The sequence below is a fragment of the Erythranthe guttata genome, chromosome 2 (genome assembly GCF_056151865.1).
Source record: "Erythranthe guttata isolate IM_541 chromosome 2, IM_541, whole genome shotgun sequence".
Taxonomy (NCBI): Eukaryota; Viridiplantae; Streptophyta; class Magnoliopsida; order Lamiales; family Phrymaceae; genus Erythranthe; species Erythranthe guttata.
The window spans coordinates 1421843-1442832 of record NC_142534.1 but is presented as its reverse complement, the minus strand read 5'-3'; the positions used below and the strand labels follow the sequence as shown (position 1 = coordinate 1442832).

At 32.7% G+C, this 20990-nt stretch overlaps 4 protein-coding genes across 6 annotated transcripts; 1 reads left to right on the top strand and 3 right to left on the bottom strand.

The window, feature by feature from the left end:
• The first annotated feature begins 91 nt into the window (after nt 1-91).
• LOC105957582 (ARM repeat superfamily protein) lies at nt 92-6112 on the top strand. Of its 3 annotated transcripts, XR_016033490.1 has the most exons (10): nt 92-445; nt 576-836; nt 1042-1325; nt 1423-1551; nt 1973-2095; nt 2360-2467; nt 2555-2733; nt 2836-2977; nt 3818-4068; nt 5339-6112. XR_016033490.1 is itself a non-coding variant. In XM_088823070.1 (9 exons), the coding sequence occupies exons 1-8, from the start codon at nt 295-297 to the stop codon at nt 2957-2959; spliced, it is 1359 nt and encodes a 452-aa protein (XP_088679196.1). In that variant the 5' UTR covers nt 92-294; the 3' UTR covers nt 2960-2977; nt 3194-3329. The 3 variants fall into 3 exon arrangements, 2 of the variants coding, with proteins under 2 accessions (XP_088679196.1, XP_012836972.2); XM_088823070.1 differs by lacking the exons at nt 3818-4068; nt 5339-6112 and adding an exon at nt 3194-3329; XM_012981518.2 differs by lacking the exons at nt 3818-4068; nt 5339-6112 and having other exon boundaries at nt 2836-3166.
• Nucleotides 5248-5757, bottom strand: LOC105957427 (uncharacterized). Its single transcript, XM_012981349.2, has one exon. The coding sequence runs from the start codon at nt 5755-5757 to the stop codon at nt 5365-5367; it is 393 nt and encodes a 130-aa protein (XP_012836803.2). The 3' UTR covers nt 5248-5364.
• Nucleotides 6113-9437: 3325 nt separating the features above from the next.
• LOC105957428 (Peroxidase superfamily protein) lies at nt 9438-11206 on the bottom strand. Its single transcript, XM_012981350.2, has 4 exons — nt 10911-11206; nt 10623-10814; nt 10360-10525; nt 9438-9940 (listed from the first exon to the last, which is right to left on the bottom strand). Exons 1-4 carry the CDS (start codon nt 11151-11153, stop codon nt 9528-9530), a joined length of 1014 nt encoding a protein of 337 aa, XP_012836804.2. The 5' UTR covers nt 11154-11206; the 3' UTR covers nt 9438-9527.
• Nucleotides 11207-16255: 5049 nt separating this feature from the next.
• Nucleotides 16256-18718, bottom strand: LOC105957584 (transcription factor HHO2). Its single transcript, XM_012981521.2, has 5 exons — nt 18248-18718; nt 17770-18053; nt 17303-17687; nt 16811-16887; nt 16256-16720 (listed from the first exon to the last, which is right to left on the bottom strand). The coding sequence occupies exons 1-5, from the start codon at nt 18471-18473 to the stop codon at nt 16505-16507; spliced, it is 1188 nt and encodes a 395-aa protein (XP_012836975.2). The 5' UTR covers nt 18474-18718; the 3' UTR covers nt 16256-16504.
• Between the last annotated feature and the right edge of the window lie 2272 nt (nt 18719-20990).

The window sequence follows — 20990 nt, the reverse complement described above, 5'->3', positions numbered from 1 at the left end:
CTGGAAATTGGGCTTGCGTTTTCGTAAAATGATAGTCCAACTGGAAGTAATAGCACTTTGGGCTGGATTTCAATTTAGCACAACTAATGAACTGGATTTCAATTTAGCACAATTAATGGGCTGGATCTGAATAAATTCATCCCGCTAACATTTTTTTCTAGAATTTCTAAATCATAAACACACCCCGCGCGCACAGTGCTCCTCTCTCTCTCTCTCTCTCTCTCACACACACACACACACACTCAAGGTGTAGTAGCATCATCGCGAACACAGGTCACCGACTTCCGGTGACAGATGGCCCCACCGAAGCGGGCGGCGCGTGCAGTATCGCAGCAGGCGTTCGACGAAATGGTGCAGGAAAACATAGACGATCTCGGTATGGACCCCACTGAAGCTCTCGAGGACGCAATCCAGACCCTCACTCTTCAAGGCGTCGATCTCTCCGGTTCGTTTTAACTCCGTCGGATTATTTCAATTCCGTCCTCCGATTTCACTCAGTCATTACGATTACACCACAATCACGGCCACTCAATTTCTTTTCATTTTTGTTTTTTTTTTTTAATTTTATTTTCCAGGTATTGTGACATGCGTTCCGGGAGAAAGCAATCCGGTGATGGAGTGTTTGGTGAAACTGAGAGAGGAGAAGAAATTTCTGGAAATTGTGGAACTGCTAGATGAATTGAGTATTCTGTGCAGCGATTTAGCATCGGGGAATGCAGCTATTGCCACAAAAAATGGAGCTGTGGAGTTGCTGATTTCCATTTGTTCGAAGCTGCGCGACGAGCGTGATCGGGGTTTGGCTTCAGGGCTGACCGCCATGGCTTCTGTGATTCATGGTATAAAACCCCCATAACATATTATTGCTTAGAAATACCCGCGTCTTATATTTAGATAGATTATTTTCATGAGCATTATGCAAATATATGTGAAAATAGTTTGTAGATTTATATCTATTCTTGAAGCTGTATTATACGAGATAGACAAAATTTGGGGTTAGTTTGCTGGTTATGAAGCCATTTTAGCTGTTTCGTGTTCTTGCAGATCTACAAAGTTCTGAAATATTCAAGGACAATGGTGGCCCTAAAATTGTTGTAAATATCATAATCGACGAAGCAAAAGATGTGAAAATCTTGAATGGTTGTTTCTCAGTAGTTGCTGCAGCTGCAACTGGAAACGAAGTTCTCAAAGAGTCATTCATGGACCTTAAAATTGACGAGTTAATAGTCAAGATCCTGAAAGAACAAAACGGAGGGAATATTCCCAGCATATTTGATGCTATACGAGTCATCTTGTCATCTGATGACAATCGAGTTTTAGCCTCACAAGTAAGTCGATTGTATTGGGAATTTATTTGCCAGAGTAGTTTTAGATAGTTGACTCTATATATATCATGACTTTATTGAACTAACTATTTGGTTTCAGGTATTTGGTTATGCTAGAAAATTTTCCAAGTTAGGGATAGCAGAAGTTCTTGTGGATTCAGTTCGTGAAGGAATCAGTTCTCCCTGTCTAATATCGGCTAGCATTGCTTTGAAAGCTGTGGCTGTCAGCGTAAGTTTTTACTTGTGTCACCAAGGAGAAATATGAAGTTTTTACTTGTGTCACCAAGGAGAAATATGACGGCATTATTTGATTGGTTAGTAATGCTTCATACTTTTTAAAAGGACTGAAGGTTTTCTAATTCGAAAAATTACGTCTGGTTCTTGTTGGGGTTTGTCCTGGTTGCACCATTGAAGTATCTCTACTGTAATACTAGAATTATAGTTCAAAAATTCTTGGTCTGGAATTCTTTCATCAATAAGTTTGATCTTCAAGGAAATGTGCAAAATGAAAAGTAAATAAGAAATCAAATGGCAATTTTCGATTTTCTTTTAGGTTTTTAGAATGATATAACTTTTGATTTGAAGCAACAACACAGTAAAATACCCTGTACTGGATTTCGACTTACTCTGTTTTTTTTTTTTTGTTGCAGGATGAGATTTGCAGGTCCATTGCTTATAGTGGGGGTATAGATGTAATTCTCCAGTGTATTGACGATAGTGGTCTGCAACGAAATGACGAGGTGGCAAGAGCATGCTGCTCTTTGTTGTCTAAGGTGCAAAGCAAATTTTAACCATTCATCACATGCAAATATGCTAGTCTCTTATCAGTCTACATTTTCACTTATTAGTATTTGTTCAAGAATCAAGACCACCGTTAAGTTTGTGAATCCCATTTAAAGGTGACTCCTAAATAGTGTGTCTGTTAGCTTCCCGATTCTTGTATATTCGTTTCCAAAAAGAACTCGTTGTTTAACATCCTTTTCATATTCATTTCGCCGGTTATTTCGAAATCTTTTAACCATAATGTGTTTGATTAGCTTGCAGGAAGTGATGCGAACAAGAGCACGATTGTTGAAAAGGGTGGAATGGACAGGCTTATAAATCTTTCAGCAAGATTCTCCGATGATTCTTCTGTGCTGCAAGAGGTAAGCATTTAGTTTGCTGCAGAAACAATGATTTAATTCATATTTTGTCATCGTGCATCACAAAAAGTTGCGTTGACTTTTTGCCAGATCATGTCCATTATATGTACTCTCTGTTTGAGGTCCCCTGAGAATGCAGCACGTGCGATCGAATCTGGAGTTGGAGACTTTGTTGTTCAAGCTATGCAGAAGTTTCCAGAATCAGATCTGCTGCAAAGGCACTCGTGTTTCATGATCAGGAATCTTGTGGCTAGAAATCTTGAGAATAGGTAAAAGAAAAAGAGAAAAAAACAGTCAAATTTTCTGGTGGAGTGTGATTAATTATTAAAATAATTTTCTCCGATATATTGATGTATTTGTTTGGTATACAGAAAGATTTTACTTGCTATTGGCATCGAGGAATTAATCAGACGAGCGAAGCAAAGGCATAAGGGATGCAAAGATGCAGCCACGGATGCGTTAAGGGATTTAGGAGTCGATAATTATAACTCCTGAAGCTGAGAAACAAATCAGGTTCTACTAAATCAATTCATACCTTTTTTTCTCCGTTTTCTTTTTGGCTGAATTGTTGCATTAAAGTCGCGTATTTTTTCATATTTTTATGTATCCTATTCTGTGATATGCTTTCTCCTCATATGGATTCATGTGTAACAGACTCGAACTTCTCTGCATACAAATTATGATTGGATTAGAAAAAGAAAATGTTATTTAAGGTTTTAAATTTAACAGGAACCGATATATAGATCTCTAGTGACTCAATTATTCGCATTTGACATCTTCGAAAAAAAAGTCCCTCAAAATTGCCGGTTAAGCAAAATGACTTGAGGAAGAACTTTTGGGGTGAGAATGGAACCAATTTTTCGAATTTTGGAGCAATATTTTTTTTCATATATATAAATATATATATATATATATATATATATATATATATGATTCTATTTCTGGTTTTCATTCTGATTTTAATTTCTGAAACATTGACTTCAAATATCAATATTCGTGTGTATTACTGTATTTAATATAATATTTGAATAAAAAAAATGGAATTTTCAAATTATGTCGATCCAATCCAAAACTTTCTGATCTAGAACAAGTTTTTTTCATTCAAAATTTGAATTTCTTATTTTAATTTTTAAAGAACAAAATGAGAATTAATTTTCACTTTGGAAAAATATTAGTCGGATTCCAACACTAGTCCAGATAGAATAAATAATATTGGTAGTCATCACTCATCAGCTAGTGCAAGTCTAAACAAAAAGAATTGTATGCATAATATATATAGAAAGTCCAGCCGAATAAATAAAAGATTTAAAAAATAGAAAATAAAGATTTGCATACTAAATATGGTGTACACAGAAAGATGTGGCCACCTCCCAATAGAAGAAAGCGGTGAGAAAGTGGGAAGTTGGGATCGGAGCCACGGCGGAACACTGCCGCGCCTCCGCCTTAGTGGCCGCTCCATATTCCCCGACAAAAAGCTGCTAACTCACATGGTCAAAGTCAAACCGAACCAAAGGAATCTCGATGCCAAAACTCTCGTGCGCGTCACGTGACATGATTGCCCCTGCTGGCCTGCATCATCACCACTTTGCCACAAATACTCCATGGTATTTATTTATTTATTTGTATTCCTCGATACGTTTCATTCTATATTTATATTAATTAATTTTCAGTCAAAAAATAAATAAATAGATTAAAAGGAAAGACCAAAGAATTTTGAGACAAATATAAATGGGAGTGGCGCCGCCCACTTTTCTAAAAAAGACACATTATTGCTGGAAATATTGACAATTCTTGATAAATTATTTCAATACACTTTTTCTTTATTAATTTTGTATTAAAATATTTAACAAGACGGTTTATAATGCATAATTTTACCCAAGAATACTACTCTTTCTTCTTTAAATTATTATTTTTTTAAATAAAATTTTAATTATAAATATTAAATTCCGTATGATAGTGGCCAATAACAAAAAAGGGGTATTTCCACTTTAATAGGCTGTCACTAACTTATTAAAATTGATTGAAATAAATAGTAAGAAGCAAGCTACGAATAGCCTACTTGCCTCTGGTTTATTTACATTTATATTTATATATATATTTCGTATTATTTTTAATTTTATTTATTCTATTAAAGAACAGCAATAACATTTAATTTTAACAAGTTTTGAACCAACCAGTGATTAAAAGCGGGTCAGTGATAGTACAAATGTAATAAAAGAGTGTAACTGTAGAATGTACTTAGTTTCTGTACTACTACTTAATATACTAATGGAATATCAGCATTAATTATTAAAAACATATTCCCATTTTCACTCCCTTAATTCTCTATAACTGCATAATGCCCACATTTATTTACTAAATTTAATTAAAACACTCGCACTTTTATTGTAGGACGTAATAATTAGGGCAAATTACAGCCACCCCTGAGTAAGAGTCAATTTACAAAAACTTCTCTCATGTTTGGGTAATTACAGTCAGCCATCAATTATGTATTATCTTACCAAACGATCCCTCTAGATTTAATTTAGAGATGTTAATTCGGTAAAATCAAACCGAAATTTTCGGTACACAAACATGTCATACCGTTTACCGAACTAAATATACCATTTGGTTTGGTAAATAACCGAATGACATAATATTTTTGTAAAAATATTTCAAATGAGGGGTGGCTGTAATTACTTAGATAAAATGGGGTTTTTCGTAATTTGGTCATACCACGTGGGTGGCTAATTTGGCCTAATAATTATTATTGAACTAATTAATTATGAAGATAAGCAAAAATATTTTAATTCAAAAAATTAATTTTCTCTTTCCCCCAAATAGAAATTCAATAATAACAATAAAATAAATAATAAATAAAAAAACATTTTACAGTGAAACCTTGGATTAACGTACTGCCTCTACTCGTGTTGACGTCGACGATTAACGTTAGCTTCCTCGTCTCTCTCCTCCGGCGGCGCCGCCCTGGCAGCTTCGGCGGAGGAGCTGGTGACACTATGCTCCACCACCATGCGCGGCGGCGGAGGCGGGTCGACCCGCCCGTCAATACAAGAAGAGCATTTAGTCTCGACCCAGCCTTCAAAATCGTACTGCCCATAACCCCTAACACCCCGACCCGAACAAAGCCGCCCAACCACCACCGCAATAGCGCCGAGTATAGTAATCACCGCAAGAACTCCGATAACGGGTCCGACCGACCCGTGACCCGGATTAGACGTGTACGTTTGTTGTTGTGCCATCTCCATCGGCGGCGGCTGCTGTAAAGGGTCCAACACCGGCGGCGAGGTTGACATATATAAGCACTTTTTTTTTCTCTGTCTAAAAAGTGCTTAAAAATTAAAAAGCTGTTGTTTTGTGAAGTGGGTTTTATATGGATCTAGGTTTGAGTATATTCTTTTGTTGAGATAAAAAAGAAGAGAGGAAAAAAAGGGATCAAGAAGGAGGAGATTTTAATTTTAATTTTAATTTTTTATTTTAATTTTCTTGGGATTATAAAAAGTTTGTTGATGCTCAAAAAAAAGTTCATGTGTTACTGTAATAAAATTTACCAATGTGAAAAAGAAGAGAATGCAAAAGAGTTGTACTACTCGAACGAGTTATACTAGTTGTTACTACTACTTTTAAACATTTTTTTTTATTTTTTCAGAACCCAATGTGTAATTATTTGAATGTCGAAACCGAAACCGAAACCGAACCCGAATACGAACAGCTGGAAAAAAAAAGTGGAGGGAAAGTTAATTATTTTTGTTTTTTATTTTATTTTGCATCTCTTAATGATTCATTTCATTAATCTTTTGGATGAAGTGATCGTTCAATAGTATGAATGCTGCGACGAAATTGGATCCATTTTTCGGTACGTAATCACCATATATATTTTTTCGCATTTTAAAAAACGTGATTTGATTCACAAAGGGATGTTTCTTGACATATTAATTTGGAAAAATAAATAAATAAATAATAAATTGTTGAGCATTTATTGAAAATAGTTGTGGAGATATATGCAGGTAGGAGCAGGCCTTGTTTCCACAGAGGCAAATTGATGCCTTTTTCAGTCTCATGTTCTGTTTACATCCCAATATTTTATTTTAGTATTCTCTATTCGGGACCACAATATTGTTATATTTGCCAAATTACGCCCACCCCTGAAGTATGCTTAAATTACGAAAGAACCCCATCGTGTTTCAATCACTACAATCAACTTCCTCAACTAAGTATTGTCTTACGGCAAAACCATTTATTCAGTAGGTGAATTCGACAGTGTAAAAGTGAACCTGTAAGACAATACATAATTGAGGAGAGTGATTATAAATTATAAGTACCAAAATATGAAGGGAGTTTTCGTAGTTTGAACATATCTAGGAGGTTGGCCGTAATTTGCCATATTATATATCTCTCGATCAGTTATTGTATGTTCAATTTTGATTTCAGACTTCGTTAAATTTTGATTTCAAACAATTTAGTCCCAAAAGATTGGAGTGACAAATTAAAACTTGTCAATTAGTGGATCTTGAGCTTAAAAATTGCAATATAAGAGGAGGTTTTATGCTAAACTTTAAAAGTCCGATGAATTTAGCAATTCGAAATAACACAGAGGGCCGTTTTTTGCACTCAACTCTTTTACGATTTCAAATCGATCTTTCTTGAATTTTTAATTTTTAATTTTTTTCCTGAATAAAAATGTGCAAATCTCACTTATTGATAATCTAAATATTCCAAGAAGATCTAACGAACGAAAGAAACAAAATAAGTTGTCAGGGATTTAAATAGCAGAGAGGGGCAAGAGAATCTCAGTATAAACAAGAGAATATTTATTATTTTTTTGGATGGTATATATGATTTTCGTCATATTCTTTTATTTATTATTTAATATTTATTAATTTATTATTATATGTTATAAGTTACAACACACACAGAAACACACAGTGGGATGTGAGATTTTCTTGATAGACAGACAAGAGGACAGAAAATCTCAATATATAGTACAAAGGTTTAGTCAAAATCAATAAACATCCCAAACAGCTTTTTCTTATTAATTTATTTCTTCTTATATTTATATTTTATAATTAACTTGGCCTTGTCGCTTTTCTATTGATTTCTTCTGCTTCTGCTCATATTCCTTTTATTTATTTAAAATATATATTTCTTTATTTTGTTGAAAATATATTTTTATATAAACAAGTACATATGAAGCAGCTTATATAATTATTTATTTATTTTCCCGGTGTGGTCAATTAACTCCTTAATAGTTGACTGTTTTAGTACTATGTTGAATAATCATGTCATTTAAATTTTTATTTTAAACCATTAAAAAATATTATGTTTTGTTTTGTTCTTTTATCTCTACTAATTTTGTAATTTCTTTTTCTTTCTTATCAGGATGAAAATGCAACTGCTATAATGAAATTTAATAGTAATTGTTCATTTTTCTTAGGCGACGGTTATATGCAAGCCCATTTTTTTATTAGTTCAAGACTTTCAACATAAAAATACTAATTTACCTTTAATGAATTTTAAAATCAAATAAAAAACACAAAATATTCAAAAAAAAAAAAAATCATTTCATTTATGCAAGACCAAATAAAATACATAAATCTAGGAACACCTCTTCATTATTTCACGACTTAAAAATCTCCTCCTCCTTATTTTTCACAAACCCACCAAGAGATTCTACACACCAAAATTATCATATACATACCAAACATTCACGATGGAACCAGAAAACAATGATATGGTGGTTTACAAGGGTGGAGAACACAATGAAATATGTTTTAACCGTTTATTTTTGCTTTTGGGTCGATATTTTTTTTTTGGAAAAAAATTCGACGATACCAAAAATCGGTCTGCAAATACCGATTTTTGTTACTAAAGTCGGTAACCACATTCCGATTTTTTAATAGAAAATCGGTACTTAAAAACCGATTTTTGTAGTACAAATCGGCATGACAACACCGATTTGTTTTTGTATTATCGGTATTGTCATGCCGACTTATACTACAAAAATCGGTTTTTAAGTACCGATTTTATTATCTGTGTTTTTCTAAGACCGTTTTCCCATACTTTCGTGTAGCAACATAGGTTGATGGAAAATTATTCAAATGAATTATCCAACGAATAAATATTTGAGACACGGAAAGCTCTACTCGATTGAGTTAAAGGAGTTCGTAGATATCACCGAATGGTGATAAACATTTTCGTTTCAAATATTTAAAAAATATCAATTAACCAAATATACAATGTATTATTAAAAAAAATCCGAAAAATATCGGTATCCGAAAACCGATTTTGTACTCAATAATCGACATTAGAACGCCGATTTCAACTTGTAAAGTCGACGTTTGTGTCGCCGATTTGGTTAATAAAAATCGGCATTGTGACGCCGATTTTCATGTACAAAATCGGTCTGGGTAAACCGATTTGGGAAACCAACGGAAAAAAAAAAAAAAAAAAAAAACCAATTTCAATCTCAATTTTTTTTTCCAAAATCGGCCAAAGCATTGCAACCCAACAAGAAATAAGCATAGATTAATGTTCATCCATACATATTTATTAAGATCGATGCTCGACTAATGTTTTCGAATTTACAAATAAAAGTCGTGATATTTTCTTTTTGTTTTTTTGTTTTTGTTTTTTTTATTTTTTTTATTTTTATTTTTTGGTCTTGAACAAATTAAAAATAGGATTTATTTGTATTTGAGTATTATTTGTGAATAAGGGTATATTTGTCCTCTTTGGTCTTGATGTAATAAAATTAGATTAATTTACGGACTTGAACTAATAAACTCCTTTATGTGGGTTTGAACTAATAAAAAAATGGACTTGTATATAACCGCCGCCTTTTTCTTATTATAATTGTTATTGTCTTGTATTAAATTATATGAAAATACAATAACCGCCATAATCAACAATTAACTTGCAATTTTAAAACAAAGATAGCCTTTTTTTTCTTTTTTTTTCAAACAAAAAAAAAAAGCAGTTGAAATATGATCAAGGGACTTTATTAATTGTATTATTATTATTACAACATATGATTATTCCATGCAAATTCCTAATCAATAAATTAAACCTAATTAACAGAGCTACACTTCTTTCTAACTTGTCCACCACCACCACTGCTAATCACTCCAATTCTACTAATCTTCACCATTGAAGCTGCGAAATCTCGTGCGAATAAATTCGGATCGACGCTATAATCCTTAACCATCGAAGCTGTTTTCGGATCTCCGACCAAAGCCTGGTCCGATTCGAGAAGTCCCGTGTTGTTAACGAGGTTCTTGTAATACATATTATCGAATCTGGTTATCGTTTGCGAATCCAACGGAGCAAGTCTTGTGTTCGATTTATCGGTATTCGGACAAGAACTCTGCAAACTAGAGAGGACCGAAGAATCGAGAGTTGGGTCCGGTTTGCCCGACCCTTTGAAGTTGAATAGCCTCCTCTTGAATGTGAAGCATTGAGCAAAACCTATAGTGTGTGCACCTGCAATAAATACATGTGTTACATAGAAATTAATAATAATAACTAGCGCAAATTACGGCTACCAGCTAAGGTATGATCAAATTACGAAAAAAACCCCTCTTGTTTGGGTAATTACAACCATCTCCTCATTTTAAATAATTTTACATAAAATTTATGTAATTCGGTTATTTATCGAATCAAATCATATATTCAGTTTGGTAAATGGTATGAAATGTTGGTGTACCGTAATTTCGGTTGGGTTTTAACGATTTAACATACATAAATTTACTTCTGGAGGTGTATTTTCGTAAGATAATACATAGTTGAGGGGATGGCTGTAATTACCCAATCACGAAGGGGATTTTCGTAATTTGACCATAACTTAGGGGTGGCCGTAATCTAAAAAATAAATTAAAAAAAAAAAGTAATATTAATAATACCTGATAAGACAACCACATCCTTGAGATCAAGACCCTTTGAGACAAATTTAGAAGTGATATTTTCAAGAGGTTCAAATGGTGAAGGCAATTGTTCATTTGCTGATTTTGCACTTGCTGTTAGCCCATCCAATCTTCCTAGTGGAACTTCCCAAAATGGCCCTCCTGACTACAATTAATTATAAATAAAAATATAATTAAATAAACTCCCTAGAGTATACAATATAATTAATGAAGTAATTAACACATAAAAGAATTTATCATACAAGAACAACAGCTTCTCTAGCAGCAAGGGCTAATATGTCGACACACGACACAATCGAGGGGCAAGATTTCTCAACCTCCGCCTTTATGTTTTCGATTACATCGTACCCTCTAACCGAATTACGGTTAGGCACAGCGTTCTTCTCTCCCTTGAAGCTTTTTGTGTCATCAAGAAGTATAGAACCTTCACAGCCCTATACATATACATACATATATATATGTTAAAAAATATGTAAACAACATAATTTATAAGTAATAATATTATTGATCAAGAATTGAGTAGTTATTACGTCTACGAAACAGTCGTGGAAGTGCATGCGAAGGAGCGAAGCTCCGATTCGGGTGTCGTTCTTGAACGCTGACAAAACACCCCACCTCACTATCATCGACAAATTAGGACAAGACTTATCGTAGAAATTGCAATTTAGTGGATCGTCGTCGGGTTTTTCGTAATGAGTACGGAAAGGTAGAGCATTGACCGAATGGAAGACCATGCACAGAAAAACTGCAAGATAAAAGGTTTTGTGATCCATTATTGATGCTTGATTGTGAAAGTGAAAATTAGGGTTTATGATATGATTTAGTGGTGGAGTTTGCTTCAATTTATAACCAAGAAAATAAATTAAAAAATATGGGATTTATTATTTAATATATATTATATTATATTATGTTATGTTATTGAAGAGAAATAATTAATTGGTGGGATTGGAGAGTGGCATTCCCACTTAGGTTCTTGAAGAAATTTGTTCATGCACCATGTTATTGATTAATAATGTAATTGATAAGTGTTTTTTTATGGATCCACTTAGTTATTATTGTTGATTTATAATTATTATTATTTTTATTTTATTTTATTTTTGCATGTTGTGAGAATTCTTGCACGTGACATAAGGCATAGGCTGCTTGTGATTTAGATAGATTAAATAAAATATATGTTGTAATTGTTGTTGTTTACGTATGATTTGCACACAAAAAATTAAAATATATAGTGCAACATGCGAACATATATGTGAAAGTGGTATATTGCCTCAGCTGTACTTATCTAGGATCTTAGTATAAAAGAAACTGATAAAAAAATAGGGTAAGTGACGGAAACCCCTGAACTTAGGATAAATTACAAAACATACCTCCACCTATTCGTAATTATCAAAAAATCACTGACGTTCGTTCCCATCTAACACCGACCTCTTTACTGTGTATTTTTCACGGAATCTTTTTTATTCCATTGAATATTTCGTGAAAATTGTTAATTCTACCCTTGCAGACGTGACATTTCTTTATGCTACTTTTTGAAGACAAGAAGTTGTGAAGGTTTTATTGAAGAAGAATAAATATTCCGTGTAAAGGATCCCCTAAAGTTAATTTTGTCTTTTAATTAAAAAGTAGCATAAATAAATGCCACGTCTGCAGGGGTACAATCAGCATTTTTTTCGGGAATAATCCCTCCACAAAAAAAAGATTCCGTGAAAATTACACTATAAGGGGTTCGTTCGGTGTAAGACAAAAACAAACATTGGGGGGCTTTGGTAATTACATATAGGTGGGGGTGTTTTTTGTAATCTAGCCTAAGTTATGGGGGGTTTCGTAATTTTCCCAAAAAATATTGAATTAACAGATTTTTAGCATGTGGTTAATTAACAAAAACAAAAAACAAATTAAAATAAATTAATTTGTGTGTGCAAGTGGAAATCAGATGTCAAAATTGCATTCAGTTATTGATGAATATTGTGCTTTGTGACAATGCATATGCTATTAAGGATACTGACAAATGTTGCACTTGCACCACTTTTGTTTTATTAAATCAAGAGAATTTAATCTAAACGGCTCTATAACTATATATATATATATATATATATATATATATATATATATATATATATATATATATATATATATATATATATATATATATATATATATATTATGAATTAATTGCAAAAAACTCCTTGTGGCATTTCGAATTTGCTAAAAAGTTAGCATGCTATATTTAATAGCATAATATCCCCCTATATTATGTTTTTTTAGCTCACAATTTCATGAATGACGAGTTTTTAGGGGTCTTTTTGTCTTTGATTTTCCAAACACCGATCGATGGGCTGTTTGGTAATAAAACTAATGCGGTAGTTTTTTTTAGCAAATATGGTAAATACAGAGGTGCATTATGCAATATTATTATTTTTAATTAGGGAGTATTTGGTAATAAAAAATAGATCTCGAACCCATATGGGCTTGATTGAGCCCAATAAGAGTATAGTGAGATTTTTTTACACATGCACGAAAAGCCCAAGTTATTGGGTAGAGATGGGCCGAATCATTTCATATTATGGGCTTTCATAAATATTAATAATGATTTTTTTTTAATTTAGAAATAACAGTGTAATTTTTCCACCAATAGTATGACGACATTTGGAAAGAAAAAGGTGATGGTGAGGTCTTATCCATCATAATTCATGTGAAATAAGAACGTGCACCATTTCAAATGTAGAATTTAGGATAATTACATACATAAGCATACAAATATCTTCAAATAAATAATTGCCACTAAATAAATATTTCCATATAAAAGAATATATTCCATCAAGTAGAATTTTCCACATGAATAATCGAGTATGTTTTTTTTTTGTAAGGTAATTTTATGCTCAAATTATTTTTTTATTGTTTATATGTTTTTACATAATGTTGGACATATTTATTGAAAACTAAGAAGAATAACAGATTATTCATCTTTTAAATGGATTTAAATGTACCTTCGTGTTCTTCTGTGCCAACATTCAGATCAATGTCCAAGAGTAGTGCGTTGCTTTGATTGCAGTCTTGGAGTTGGTTGCTGCATTTCGACGTGGATGATGATGTTTAGAACATTATCTGTTTATTTTTATGTACATTTTTTGTTGATAAAATAAGATACAAATTTGTTCATTTTTCCTCCACCGTACTTGTGTTCCATTCTCGACATTATTAGTGGGTTGATTTTCTACATTAATACATTTTAATTTTCTGAATTAATCCCAACATCACACGGGTGAATTACTAGTTTCCAAATAAAAGAATATTTTCCACTAATGAAAATATGGTTGTGAAAATCAATTAAGAATCACAAAGGGAAACCCTTGAGTGTAAGGAAGAGCTATTTAATTAGTTGGTTTTAGATCCCTATCACTAAAATTATCTCTAATTGTTGCCATCTAATCTATATTATAATGGATCTATCAATGTGGGGTTACCTCATTATATCTTGTCTTAAAGATTCGTTTTTCTCCATTATCTTGTTTGTGAAAAGGACTGTTTATCAAGTACTTTGGATAAGTATCACATCCCATTTCATTTTTTTTTTCCAAATTGCAATTTTATTCTCTTAGTGAGTAAAACGCTTTTGCAATTTGATCCTGCTCAAATGTCTATCGGGTAACTCAAGAGTCTTTGAGCCCACAAGAGTAGAGAATGTCGAGATACTGCCACGCGTCCGAGGTAACCATAGGACCGCTCCATTCTCTACTCTTGTGGCTCAAAGACTCTTGGGTTGCCCAATAGACATTTGAGCAACATCATTTTGGCGTCGTCTGTGGGAATGGAAACTAGATCGCATGTCACCTAGTGTTTTCAACTGTTTTGTAGGTTAACGAATGGAGCGGTCCCTTTGACTACCTCGAACGCGTGGCAGTGACTTTCGGCATTCTCTACCCTTGTATGCTCAAAGACTCTTGGGTTGCCCAATAGATATTTAAGCAGCATCACAATTTTTTTGAATTTAAAAACACAATTTAACGAAATCAAGTAAATACTAGGTTTGGAATATATCAGGCATTAAAAACTAGCATGATGTCACGACCCGCCAATTTTGGTCCAATCATTTGCCAGTTTCCTTTGGATTGGAAGATTAAGAAGTCAAAACTAAACCCAAATAGGGTTATGTCCAAGTTGGCCCAAATATATAGAAATATGTAGAGATTCTTGGAGTATTCTAGAAAGTTTTCTAGAACTAGTAGATATTTTGAAGAATTTTAGCCCAAATATATAGTAATATGTAGAGATTCTTGGAGGATCCTTGAAAAGCTTTCTAGAAGCCTCCCATTATAGATGTTTTATAGGAATTTTTTGGAGTGTTCTAGTAAATCACTCCTAGCTATTAGATCAAATAGATTTCCACCGTCCATTAAAGAGATGGTCTAGTACAAATAGGAATAGGGTTCTCATTTGTAATCATCCAACAATAATCCAACAAATCTTAGACATTCAAGCAGTAAAAATACTTTTCTACAAAACTCTCTTATCGTCTTAGGTCCTTTCTTTGTTTTCCATCACTTAGCCATGACAATGAGTACAACTTAATGGGTTCCGAAGTCTGAGAATGATAAGTTGTGAAGTCCTTTCTTTGTTTTCCGTCACTTAACCATGACAATGAGTACAACTGACAATGAGTACAACTTAATGGGTTCCGAAGTCTGAGAATGATAAGTTGTGAAGTCCTTTCTTTGTTTTCCGTCACTTAACCATGACAATGAGTACAACTTAATAGGTTCGGGATTCTGAGAATGATAAGTTGTGCAGATCGAGTACTATTTCTTTGTTGTTAAGGGAATAAGTCCATGACAATGAATACAACTTAATAGGTGCGGATCGAGTACTATTTCTTTGTTGTTAATAGGTTCCGACTTCTGAGAATGATAAGTTAGCGTGGGAATATTCAACTTAAACTTTGAATTAATATCTATAAAGATTGAAAAAAAAATTAAAAGAGAGTTTTAATACTTGATTATTAGTTTATTTAGACGGCCGCAATAAATTATTTAATAATTAATTTCCCTTAATCCTTGGAAAAGTAAACAATTAATTTCCAAAAGTAAATAATTAATTTTCACGTGTAAATAATTAATCCTTTGAAAAGTAAATAATTAATTTCCAAAAGTAAATAATAATTATTTCCACGTGGTAAATTATAATAAATTATTTAATAATTAATTTCCCTTAATGCTTTGAAAAGTAAATAATTAATTTCCACAAGTAAATAATTAATTTCCACGTCTAAATAATTAATCATTTGAAAAGTAAATAATTAATTTTCAAAAGTAAATAATAATTAATTTCCACGTGGTAAATTATAACGCTCTATGAGATAAGATCTATTTATGAAAAAATCTCTTATTTTTCTATAATTATGTCAAACCCCTTTCAATTTGTAGATTTCTTACAATAACACCCTGGTCCCTGAGATAAGATCTATTTATGAAAAAATCTCTTATTTTTCTATAATTACGTCAAACCCCTTTCAATTTGTAGATTTCTTACAATAACACCCTGGTCCCTGAGATAAGATCTATTTATGAAAAAATCTCTTATTTTTCTATAATTACGTCAAACCCCTTTCAATTTGTAGATTTCTTACAATAACACCCTGGTCCCTGAGATAAGATCTATTTGTGAAAAAATCTCTTATTTTACTATAATTACGTCAAACCCCTTTCAGTTTGTAGATTTCTTACAATAACACCCTTTTGTAGGGTGTGGATGTAAGAAATTTACAAACTGCAGGGGATGGATGTAATTTCTCAAAAATGAGGGGTCTTTCGTAATTAGACTTTAAGTGGTTGTGATTTAAACTTAAGTTTGGTAAATTAATCAGTAAGCACAAATGATATCAAGAAATGGACTTTAAAAAACTAGAAGTTCCTTATGAAACAAGAACAAACGATAGTTAAAAAAAACTAATTATAAATAAATAAAAAAGCCGGTAGCAGGTAGAAAAACCTGCAAAAATTTCTTACACTCTACCTCAAGATTTTTTTTATATGTATTGTATATATAAAATCGATTATTACGATCGAAGTCGTGTCCCGTTAATCTCTCTTGGTATCTGCAAAACTCATTGGTGTGATGTATATAAAAATTATGAATCTCTCACAGATAAGTGAGTGTGGCTCTCAGATTTGTCGTCGTCTTCGTATTCACTGCTATACCCTACAGATGAACCACCTAACTGAAGAGGTCCTTCAGGTGAACCAGACTGGCAGTTGTTCTGCTTTGACGATTCGCCGCACTGTTCTTGTGACATCCACATACCACCAGATTTTAATGTTGCTTTTCGAGTGTGGAGCCGAAATTTCTGAAATCGGAACAAAAATTAAAATAGCATGAGTTTTGCAGATGAAGTGAATGGAACAGAACAACACTACATAAAAAGAATAAAACGCACTTGCAAATGACTCTTCACTTCATCATTAGTGAGACCATCGACTTGCATATGGTCTCGGATTTGCTTAGGAGTAGCAGCTGTGAAGCAGAGAGCAAAATTGAATTAGAAAGCGCCACGAGAAAAAACTAAGGCTAATTCAAAGAACTGAACTTAGAAATATACATTCAACATTATTTCGATTATGAAATACAAGATGCAACACTGAATTGAAAATAAAATATTTTGAGGTGTTCCATACTAGTTACTATCCGCAATATTTTTTCGTCAAATAACTCAACTAAGATACCAGCAAGAACTATAGCCCTTGTTATAAGTTTTGCAATACGATAATCGAAAATACCAAGCCGAAAACATGAAAAGGAAATCAAATCCAAAATATAAAAACACTTTGCTTTAATATATCATCATAAATCTGGTTAAGATTTTATCCCAACTATTCTTGATCTAAACTAAGAATAATTAATCCAACTAACAAGTTTACGAGTTTCGAACCTTGAGAACCACCAAGGCTCTGCAGGGCATTGACAAACTTGCGATGCAACTCAGGCGACCAGCATCTTCTTTGCTTCCTAGAATTCTGCTGCTGTCCGGATTTCAAACTCGACCGAACATTAGTTGAGGAGAGCGATCCTAATTTGCTAGAACTGGATTTTGGGATAAAACCAATAGAAGTAATCGCATCCATCGAATTCTTGATTTCAGGTGTACAAAGCGACAGCTTCGGAACAGTCAACACATTCTTATCCTCCTTCCCCACAGTCATCACCGGAAAATTCGCACACCCTTTGAAAGGCACAAACGCCCTCCCAACTGTCCTGATTTTACCACTCTGGAATGAATTATCCATCACCCCCCGATTCACTTCTTCTTCCTTTCTCTATTCATCACACAAACAAACAAAAACATAAATAAACACAATTCTCGTAAAATTGACAAACATTTGTTCTTTATGTTGCTACCTTTTTCTTGTTCTCTGGTTTTAAGCTCAATTTGTTGTTGTTGTTGGTGTTGAAATCGGTATCTGGACTCTGGTTATTAGTGTCGGAGTTCCATAGCTGAACAGAGCTCATCCAATTCATTTTCTCTTTGCTGCTAACGTCCTTTTCTTTGTTGTTGCCTTCAACTTTATCATCATCCTTTTCATCGGTGCTAATTTTCTTCAACGGTATGAATTCTTCCAGCACCGGCGGCTCGGCGTTACATTTCTCGAGCTCAGCCATCTCCTCCTTCATCTTTCCAATCTCTGCAATAAATTGAAATCAATTACGACCTAAATACAGAGTTCAAAAAAAATCAACCAAAATCATTCGTTTCCACAAATTCCATACACACAATTAATTTCACGGAAGAATGAAAAAAAAATTCTGAAAACAGAGACAAACAAAAATAAAAAATCCGAAACAAAAAATAAATTAATAGATGAGAAAATGAATTCACCTTCCTTAAGGAGGCGCATGCAATGAGGGAGCTCGCGTTTAAAACCGCCGATCTTGTTCATCTCATCCTGCAGACTGTTAACGTAATCGACGAGCTCCGAAATCTTCTCCGATAGAGCTTCACTCCTCGAAACTTGTGCAGAGATTCCGCCGATTGTTTCCTTATAGCACGAATTCGGTGAAAACCTACAATCTAAGGTGAGTTCCGACGAAAATAATGATGCCATTATTCTGTCAGATCTCCGATCTTCTCCTAATTTTCGTTTTCTGCTCTCCGATCAATTAATGTATGTATGTGTGTATGTATATATTTTCGTGCGTTAAAAATGAGTGTGAAAATGGTGGGGAGAGAGAAAGAGTGGGGAATAATAATAATAATGGAATGGGAAAAGATTCTGTTGAACAACGCCGAGTTTTGACAGAGGTGAGGCCGATATTTTTGCTGCGTGTGCTGTGTGTATATAATAGATACAGATAATTCTATTATATATATAGTATATAAATATATTTTATTTATATTTAAATAGGAAAAAGGCATTTTCAAGTCCTCGCATATTTGTTTTCCTTTTCTTTTCTTTGTATTGATAATCTTTTGCGTTTTCGAATTTCGGATCTTTTATCTCAAAGAATATTCTCATTTACTTCCTTTTTTCTTTTAAAAAATAATAGAATAGTATTTTGACTAATTTTATATATATATATATAGTTAAACATCTATAAATTAATACATCAAAATTTCATTAATTTAGCGAAATATTAACTTATCGATAAATTAATAATTATTAATTTATACATTAATTAATAACTTATTAATTTATGAAATTACTTTTATTATTATTTTCAATAAAACATTTAGTTTTATTTTTTTACGTGTATATTATTTATTGTACCATTCGTTCAATGCACTATAGAGCTCGTTTCACGAATTGAAGCTCTTAAAACAGTAATGGTATAGAACGATTATGTTGAGTTATGAGAAAACTATACCAAAAGTTATAACCATGTTAAGAAAAGTGAGGGACGAGATTGATGATAATGTGAACTTCTACAAGATTCAAGCGAGAATTAAATTATATTCTATTAAGCCTTCATAGATCTATAAAATATGCACTGTACCATGTAATTTAAGAATTATTTCTATGCATTATTAATTTATATATTATATGGGGCTTCTTAAAATTTTCGAATGTGTATTATCTTATAAATTTAGCGAATTATTAATTTAGCACGTTTATCCCCGAGTCGGGACCGGAAAAATATATTATTTAAGCGAGGTTATTAATTTATCGGGTATTAATTTATCGATGTTCTACTGTACATATAAAAGAGTAGTACTATTTTAAAAGAAATAGTGGAATAAAAGTCGATGTTAAGATATACTTTTTATTACGACGTAGTAAATTCCACTTTATATCTTTGAAATATAGAATTTAAGTACACTGAACACAAAATAATATTTTGCACCATACAGTAATAGCTTATAAGCTTATTATCCAATCACTTAAAAAAATAAGACGTAACAACTAAAATAAGTTATCAGATGTAAGAGCGCATCATCCGATTAAAGCAAGTTTAGCCAAACAAACTCGTAATTAGGGTAACTCGATAAGCCCCTTAATCATTCTCGAACCAATCAACAAGTGGATCGAGGCCATTAGGTTTTCTACTACAAGCCCATTAAGCTTTTTAGTTTTTAAATAAATAAAAATAATAAATATATTTGAAATTTAGAAATTACTTTTAATCAAAGAACCTTCCTACGGTGGTCCCCCGCCTTCCTTCTTACAAGATTCACCACGTAATTTGGTGTCACATTGTCATTCATTCAGCCATATGTTTGTTGTTTGGAAAGAGAATAATATGAAATTGGAAATTGGAATTGTACAAGTGTGGGATACCTAAATGACTTTAGGGTTGAGCAAATTCGAAAAGAGGACAGCCAAACAGTCCCTATCAACACTATTCATTCATACACCCCTCACTATAGCTACAAAAGCATCTTTTTTTTTTTTTTTTTTTAATTCACGTGATGGTTGGGAAGCAAAGCAAAAACCTATTGTTCACGGCATTTCTTGTGACACTTTTCTCTTTGTTCTCATTATTCTCCCACCTTCTATCGAATCTTTCTCTACTTTCTTTTTAGGGGCATTATTGTCATTTCACTTGATTGGATCTTTGTCTACTTTTCTTTTGGGAATTGTTGGTATGGTGGATCTAGACTTTTTAAGCATTAGCAAGAATTCATTTTTTAACTATAGGCGAATTACGGTCAGTCTGTTCGACTAAAATTACGAAAAAAACCTCACATATCTGGTAATTATAATCACCATTAAACACTCATTCTTTTGGTGTCAAATTTACTTACTGAATTAATAGATTTTTTCGTAAGATTATACGTAATTAAGGATGATGGTTGTAATTATTCAAACATATCGTGATCTGCCCCTATTTACTATAATGGTCAAAATCGAATTTTAACCCATCTTGGAATCATTATTTATTTGGGACATAAATCATGACGGTTTCTTTAAAATAAAATGAAATTTTGGATGAATTAAAACGTGACAAATAAATACTTTCATGTGTTAAATACATGTGTATAAATTTGAAAAATTGTGGATGAATAGAAATTTGTTATTTTCTGTGCGTGTGAATTTGTTAACATGAAGTGTCAAATATTAAGTGTTGAAATTTCTTGACAAAAGGTAGAAAAAAAAAAAAAAAAAGAGGAGTGAACATGTGCA

Excerpts from the sequence above, each read along its gene's own strand:
- LOC105957427 (XM_012981349.2), bottom strand. The coding sequence starts at position 5,757 with ATGTCAACCTCGCCGCCGGTGTTGGACCCTTTACAGCAGCCGCCGCCG.
- LOC105957428 (XM_012981350.2), bottom strand. The coding sequence starts at position 11,153 with ATGGATCACAAAACCTTTTATCTTGCAGTTTTTCTGTGCATGGTCTTC. Across the intron at positions 10,815-10,910 it reads TCCACGACTGTTTCGTAGAC|GGCTGTGAAGGTTCTATACT; the intron begins GTAATAACTACT and ends GTATATGTATAG. Across the intron at positions 10,526-10,622 it reads CTAGAGAAGCTGTTGTTCTT|TCAGGAGGGCCATTTTGGGA; the intron begins GTATGATAAATT and ends AATTAATTGTAG.
- LOC105957582 (XM_088823070.1), top strand. The coding sequence starts at position 295 with ATGGCCCCACCGAAGCGGGCGGCGCGTGCAGTATCGCAGCAGGCGTTC. Across the intron at positions 2,096-2,359 it reads GCTGCTCTTTGTTGTCTAAG|CTTGCAGGAAGTGATGCGAA; the intron begins GTGCAAAGCAAA and ends GTGTTTGATTAG. Across the intron at positions 2,468-2,554 it reads ATTCTTCTGTGCTGCAAGAG|ATCATGTCCATTATATGTAC; the intron begins GTAAGCATTTAG and ends ACTTTTTGCCAG.
- LOC105957584 (XM_012981521.2), bottom strand. The coding sequence starts at position 18,473 with ATGGCATCATTATTTTCGTCGGAACTCACCTTAGATTGTAGGTTTTCA. Across the intron at positions 18,054-18,247 it reads CATGCGCCTCCTTAAGGAAG|AGATTGGAAAGATGAAGGAG; the intron begins GTGAATTCATTT and ends AATTTATTGCAG. Across the intron at positions 16,721-16,810 it reads AAGTGAAGAGTCATTTGCAA|AAATTTCGGCTCCACACTCG; the intron begins GTGCGTTTTATT and ends TTCCGATTTCAG.